The sequence below is a fragment of the Phoxinus phoxinus genome (genome assembly GCF_949152265.1).
Source record: "Phoxinus phoxinus genome assembly, chromosome: 14".
NCBI lineage: Eukaryota > Metazoa > Chordata > Actinopteri > Cypriniformes > Leuciscidae > Phoxinus > Phoxinus phoxinus.
Window position 1 is genome coordinate 26,701,793 of NC_136889.1, and position 7,189 is coordinate 26,708,981.

At 37.8% G+C, this 7,189-nt stretch overlaps 1 protein-coding gene across 2 annotated transcripts; it reads left to right on the forward strand.

Annotated features, from left to right (window-relative positions):
* Positions 1–3,204: 3,204 nt before the first annotated feature.
* Positions 3,205–6,886, forward strand: LOC307010681 (uncharacterized protein). 2 transcript variants are annotated; one of them, XM_079635567.1, is made up of 8 exons: positions 3,205–3,481; positions 3,656–4,093; positions 4,720–4,801; positions 4,897–5,083; positions 5,572–5,693; positions 5,775–6,003; positions 6,089–6,235; positions 6,333–6,886. In XM_079635567.1, the coding sequence occupies exons 2-8, from the start codon at positions 4,053–4,055 to the stop codon at positions 6,587–6,589; spliced, it is 1,065 nt and encodes a 354-aa protein (XP_079491693.1). In that variant the 5' UTR covers positions 3,205–3,481; positions 3,656–4,052; the 3' UTR covers positions 6,590–6,886. The 2 variants fall into 2 exon arrangements, with proteins under 2 accessions (XP_079491693.1, XP_079491692.1); XM_079635566.1 differs by having other exon boundaries at positions 3,656–4,801.
* Positions 6,887–7,189: the final 303 nt, after the last annotated feature.

Below are 7,189 nucleotides of genomic sequence, written 5' to 3' on the forward strand. Positions count from 1 at the left end.
ATGTTGTAACGCGGCTCAAGCACTTTCAGCATGTGTTTAAAGCCATTTGCACAACCGAATATGGCCTCATATCTGCAGCTATAAACACACCGATAGCGTTTGTGATGGCTTTAGCCCGGTCTGATTGTGCAACAAGGGGCTGCTTTAATGCCGCGGTGATAAGCGGTTGTTGTGCAGCCTTCGTTTTCACTCCCGTCAGTGAAACACCGGGGTGATGTCGCTTCAAATGCGTGGCCATGCTAGATGTGTTTCCACTGTCATATGGCTTTCTTGTGCCACAGTGCCTACACCCCGTCACGGTTTTATCCACTAACCTCTTTCCTTCATCATTGTATTTGACAGGGAAGCCAAAATGCTCCCATACAGGGGATTTAAATGACGCGGGGCGTTCAAGCTCCTCCGTTCCTCCGCTCGCCATGATGTGTGTGTGGACTGAACATGCACAAAACTTTTTTTTTTTTTTTACAAATCAATCCGCGGATCACGTGTGTGCCGAACCGAAGATATTGATCCGAACGGATCACGGATCAATGATGATCCGTTGCACCCCTACTAACTTCACAATGTTCGACTAACTGTGCTAAAAACACTCTCCTCGACACATGTACACATTCACATAATACCCTGGTAAACAATAACCCATGTTATAAAAGATTCATACCTGAAAAGGGGGAAAATTGAATGAAAGATGCACAGACAAACTTTCCTCAGATCATGTGTGTAATGACTGAAGGGAGGAAGCGAGGTGCACCGTAACATAGATCAAACGCCCCCCCCCCCCCCCCCCCTGCTGGAGCTCTCCAGTAACTACAACACTATTATTCACTCTTACTGCTGCTGTTAGAATGACATTTTGCACATGAAAAATAAGAAATAAGAAAAGTACTGTACGATAACTGCTGCAACTAACAATAACAACTCTAACCATAATATATGATATACCATTAAACTATTAGAATGGCAAAATTACCTTAATATGAACCCATCTATTGTTACTCTACTGCTTACTCAAATGCTTGCTATGACTTACTAGTAAAACACATTATTTCCATCTATCACAGTAGCATGTACAGAGTGAACAGCAGCGGTCCTAGTACTGAGCCTTGTGGTAAGCCATACTGAACTTGTGATTGATAAGACATCTCTTCATTTACTGCTAAAAACTGATAACGGTCAGATAAGTATGATTTAAACCATACTAGTGCAATTCCACTAATGCCAACATAATGTTCGAGTCTATTTAAGAGGATGTTGTGGTCAATGGTGTCAAATGCAGCACTAAGATCAAGTAATACTAATAGAGAGATACAACCACGATCGGATGATAAGAGCAAATCATTTGTGACTCTAACGAGAGCTGTCTCGGTACTATGGTACGGTCTAAATCCGGACTGAAAATCTGCGCAGATATCTTTTCTTTTAAGAAAAGAACACAGTTGTGAGGATACTGCTTTTTCTAATATCTTTGACAGAAAAGGCAGATTGGAGATCGGCCTGTAATTGACTAGTTTTGTAGGATCAAGTTGCGTTTTTTTAACAAGCGGTTTAATCATAGCTAGCTTAAAGGTTTTTGGTACGTATCCTAGAGACAAAGATGAATTAATGATATTAAGAAGAGGATCTATGACATCTGGAAACATCTCTTTCAGCAGCTTAGTCGGTATAGGGTCTAACATACACGTTGTCGATTTAGATGATTTGACGAGTTTGCAAAATTCTTCCTCTCCTATAGCAATGAATGAATCAAATTTTCCCTCAGGGAGACTACAATGCACTTCCTGATGCAATACTGTATTAGACGGTTGCATAGTTATAATTTTGTCCCTGATATTATCAATCTTATAAGTGAAGAAGTTCATAAAGTCATTACTGCTGTGTTGCTTGGAAACTTCTGGGCTTGAAGCTTTCTTTTTCGTTAGTTTAGCCACTGTTTCAAATAAATACCTAAGATTATGTTTATTTTCTTCTAATAGGGTTGGAAAATAAGCAGATCTAGCAGCCTCTCTGTAAGCAATCGAGCTCTCCTTCCATGAAATCCGAAACACCTCTAGTTTTGTTTTCTTCCAGTTGCGCTCCATTTTTCTGGCTGCTCTCTTAAAGGGATAGTTCACTTTGAAATTAAATTTTGATATGTTTTAGCTTACCTGAAGTGCATCCAAGATGTAGGTGTCTTTGTCTCCACAGTAGTTTCAATTTTGATATTTTTAGGTCAAACCGTTGATGTCTGTCAGTCATATAATGGAGGTCTATGGGTACAGACTCCAAGAGCATGCACAGAGACGTCCAAATTAAACAATTCCCCATCGTTAGTGCACATTGATGGCCTAAGACACGAAACGAGCGGTTTGTGTGAGAAAACGAACAGTATTTATATAGTTTTAATCTATTTCAAGCAACCACATCCTAGTGATCTGTTTACTTAGTCTGCGCAAGCGCCGTAGAGCGCCGGAATGCTCCGGAAGTGCTCTCTCGCGCATGTACGTCACTCATTGTGTACACACCATAGACTGTAAAAGGTAGACACGGAGAACGGAGATTGCAGGTAGGACGGGCAATTGAAAATGGTTTTAGTTTGCGCTTATCCGGGATGTTTAAACCGAAGTAAAAGAACAAATTTACGTAAACTCGCGCGAACTCATCCGGGAGTGTTGAGTTTTCACACATTCCCAATCCATACGCCTTCTATCTTGAAACTATGGTTGATTGCTCTTCGGCTGGATATCGACACACCCATCAACTTAGTAAAGGTGTGGAGGGTCTGCAGCGATCATTTTTCACCGGATGATTTTATCATACAAGGAGAAGAACGCATAATACTGAAATCATCAGCTGTGCCTGTGCCTGTGGTGTTTTTGCATCCAACGGAGGTATGTGAACAACGTCTTTGTATGTGTCCTTTATATTTGTAAAGCTGGCATTAAATGAAATGAACAATAAAGTGTATTTTTGATGTAAGTTGGTAAAACAAATTTTTGGGGGGGGTTACTTGAATTTCTACAACTACTACTTTTGTATATGGACAACATTTGGTAGGAATGGTTTTACATGAGAGAGATATGTACTGTAGTAAAACCAATGTGTAACGTTACTACTCATAAGGGTGCAGTCAAAGCTAATAATAATAATAATACTCTGTGTGAATTCATGTTCGTGTAGCTCTACGTACTTAGTATTTACTTTATAATGACAAGAATTTTTTTTTTTTTAGGAAAGCATACAGGAACCATACCAGCCAACAGAACACGAGTCAGATGAAGATCAAGAAACTGAGTGCCTTGGTCCATACTTCGAACTAAAAGATGTTCCACAATCAACACCTCAGAAGGCAATGAAAAGTGTTGCTGAAACATGCACTGGACAAGAAGATAGATCAAACAAGCATTTGCTGTTAAAACTAACAAGTCCACAGTCGTCTGAAAAACACACATTTCCATCAACATCTGGGACTTATTATGCCATTCCAGCTGTAAGGAGCCAACTTGTAAGTATGAGACTCTTTCTTAATTTTACATGTCAGCAAAAAAATGGTTCCGTCTCCTGGTAACACTATCACCTGTAAATCAAATAAAGTTGTTTGTAATGTTAAATTGTATAAATTGTTTTCAAACGTATAATAAAAAATATAACTTATAAAACTATTGCTTTTGTCTTGTAGGAGGAACCATATGCTGTTTATAGCGAGCCTGATGACCTAAATATCAGCATGCTTTCATTAGATCCACCATCTGAAAAGAAGGATGTAAGTTTTGTTCCACCCAGTTCCACATCTGCCTCCAGTACAACCACTACGACAGATGAAGAGGAGGAACAGACATGGCAAGAACGCAAATGGATTGTTAATGAATCAGCTTTGATGCAACAATTTAAAAGATGTCAACACTGTGGTTCATTGATCTTTGATAAAAATATCACATCAATAGGGAGCCTAATCGGTGTTATTTGGCAGTGCGAACAAGGACATAAAGGACACTGGAAATCTTGTTCTGATGTGCGTGGAATGCCATCAAACAACCTTTTAGTTTCAGCAAGTACTGTGTTTACTGGGTCCACATATGCAGACATCTCCGAATGGGCTGGTGTGCTTAACCTTCAGGTACCACACAAAACAACTTTTAATTCAATACAAGCTTCATACCTGATTCCTGCAATTGATGACGTATTCAAAGAACAACAGAGGGCCATACTGGATACTTTGAAATCAGGAAGCACAGAGAACATGGAAATTCATTTATCAGGAGATGGGAGATCAGACAGGTACTTTTAGATGTTAGTGGTCATTTTTTATGTGATGTTATGCAGTTTTTTTAGTTACAATTAAAGGTGCTATCAGTGATGTCACGCGTCTTTTTGGCCAAAATATTTATTTTTCACCTACCGCAAACATCTCACTATCTGCTAGCTGCCTGTCCCCTGAACACACTGTAGAGAAACGAGGTCTATGCAGACAGTCTAGTCTCCACAAAAGCAGCTCAAACAAACTGAGCAACAAACATTTCGACCCTAAGCAGGAAACATAACAGACTGTTCCAGCCAATCACCGACTAGAATGATGTGAGGATGGGTTCGGGGTGTTATTGCATGGATGAGGAGGAGGGAAGGGCTAGCTAGCCTCCATTTGTTTGATAATAATTTCAAATATCAACAAGAGGTTAGGCCAACCGGGATCGCTGATAGCACCTTTAACTTTGACAGTGTAATTTCTTTTATGTCTCAAAACAGTCCTGGATATTCAGCCAAATACACTACATACAGCTTGATGGATGACATTACAGAAAAAGTGGTACACTTTGAACTGGTGCAAGTATGTTTATTTCCATGACAATAGTGAAATATGTTTATTTTTATTTTAGAATTAATTTATCAAGTATAAACCACTGTTTTTATTTTTTATTACAGGTTACGGAATCATCAAGCTCTGTAGCAATGGAGTCAACTGGTTTACGGAGAGCACTAAACAAAATCATAGATGAGAACATAGACGTAAGTGTGTTGACAACCGACAGATCCCCATCAATTCGCAAGATAATGCGAGTTGAACATCAACACATTCATCACGAGTTTGATGTATGGCATGTGGCTAAAGGTATGTTTTTTAAATCAATGCTTACTGCAATCTATTATGTAAAATTTTATACTGTTATGTAGTAATAGAAAAACACAGCATTCAACTGTACCAAAAAGTCAGATACAGATAAGACCAGATAAGACCTTAAGACCAGAGGAGACTGAGCATTCTCCATTGCTGCTCCTAAACTGTGGAATAGCCTCCCTGTTGAAATCAGAGCTGCACCCACCCTTGGCGTTTTTAAAGTGAGGCTAAAGACATTTTTATTTGAGCTGGCATATGCAAATAATAGTTGAGGAAACTGTCCTGGTGCTGTATAGGTATTTTAATTCGTCATGTTCTCTTTATTGTTATCTGCAGTTGTCTCTGTACAGCACATTGGTCTGCGGAAGTAGTGTTTATTTGTGCTTTATAAATAAAAGTTATTATATTATTATTATTATAATGACTGTGATGTTGAACAAAACATTTTGGATGAGGATGAACAATGTTTTATTTTGTTATAGGAATGATCAAGAAACTGGCTTCACTGTCCAGATATAAAGACAACAGAGCACTTCAGCCATGGATTAAAAGTATTGGCAATCATCTATGGTTTACATGTTCATCTTGTAGGGATGACCCGGATGTAAGTCTTCTGTTTCTGTAACTTGTTTTAATATAATACACTGTAGAAGACATTTATTTATTTTTTTATTCATTTTGGCAGGAGCTAATAAAAAGGTGGAAGTCACTTCTGTACCACATTTGTGGTGTTCATTCATGGATCGAAGACGGAGAACCACAAAAATGTATGCATAGTGAGCTTAGCTCAGAGGAGCAAAGAAAAAAAAAATGGATCGACCCAACTTCCAGGGCATTCATTACCTTGGAGAACCTGGTCTTAGACAAGGGTCTTCTGAAGGACCTCAGGCAGATGGCACTTTTCAAGCATACTGGTAAGTTTGCATATGTACAAGGTATGTTTATGTATAGACTAACAATATTTACTTAATACATTTTTTTAAATAATTTTTAATAAAGGTAAGCTGGAAGTGTTCCATTCACTGCTCCTGAAGTACTGCCCCAAAAGAATACACTTCCATTACACTTCAATGCTCGCACGAACCCAGTTGGCAGTGCTTGACCACAACGAGAACGTCAATAGACATCAGGCCAGTACCAAAACTGGTAAGTTTGACTTACAATATATATGTGACTATAATGTCATAATGCAGTAAAAAAAAAAAAAAATAGCATTACTTTAATTAATTTATTCACTTTAAAGGTACACCAAGGTTCAATGTAGTGTTCCCAAAACACTCCAAACAGTGGGTGGCCAGAAAGCTTTATGAGTCCACATCTCAAAATTTCAGAGTAAAACTCGTACGTCGCGTACTTCAGAGGCGCATGGACAGCAGTATTGTTTACAAGGACTCTTCTTCACACTTGGAAATACAACCTCTCCCAAAGAACATAGCGCAACAGTTAAAACCGTCAAAGGAAGACACTGTTTCAAAGCATTTGTCACGATTCTCAAAATAGTTTTTTACAAAGTGACAACAGTGTAAGTTATCTTTACAAATGAATGGTAATACATTACACTTTTCATGTAGGTTTTCTTTAATGGTGTGTGTGTGTGATACTTGATGTTGCCTTGTACAGTAGCGTTAATTTGTCTGGTCAGTGACTGAATGATGTGTATTTACCAAATTGTACATGCTAAATTCTTTAATTGAGATTTTTTTGAATGTTATCTATTGAAAATTATACCGCTTTTGTTGTATTTATTAAGCTTTTTTTTCCTATTGGATTTGCAAATATACTTTTGTTTTTCACCCTTATTGCTGCAATATAATGTTCATTTGTGAATGTGCATCTAAAGAAAATTAAACTTTGAATGCTTGCTTTTATGTAAAGTGTCATTACTCTTTTTTTTTCTCAATCTATATATAAATATGAATCCATTGTTAATACAGATTGTTTATTGGTGCAAGTTAAAATACAAATGTAGTGTTTTTTTATTTTAGTTTACATTATAATGACAACAGGCAGCACTTTCAGAAAGTCCTTGTTTGCAAATATATTAATGATAAATGGTCATTCCGGTAAAATTTGGAAAAACCTTACATTACAAGTAAAAAA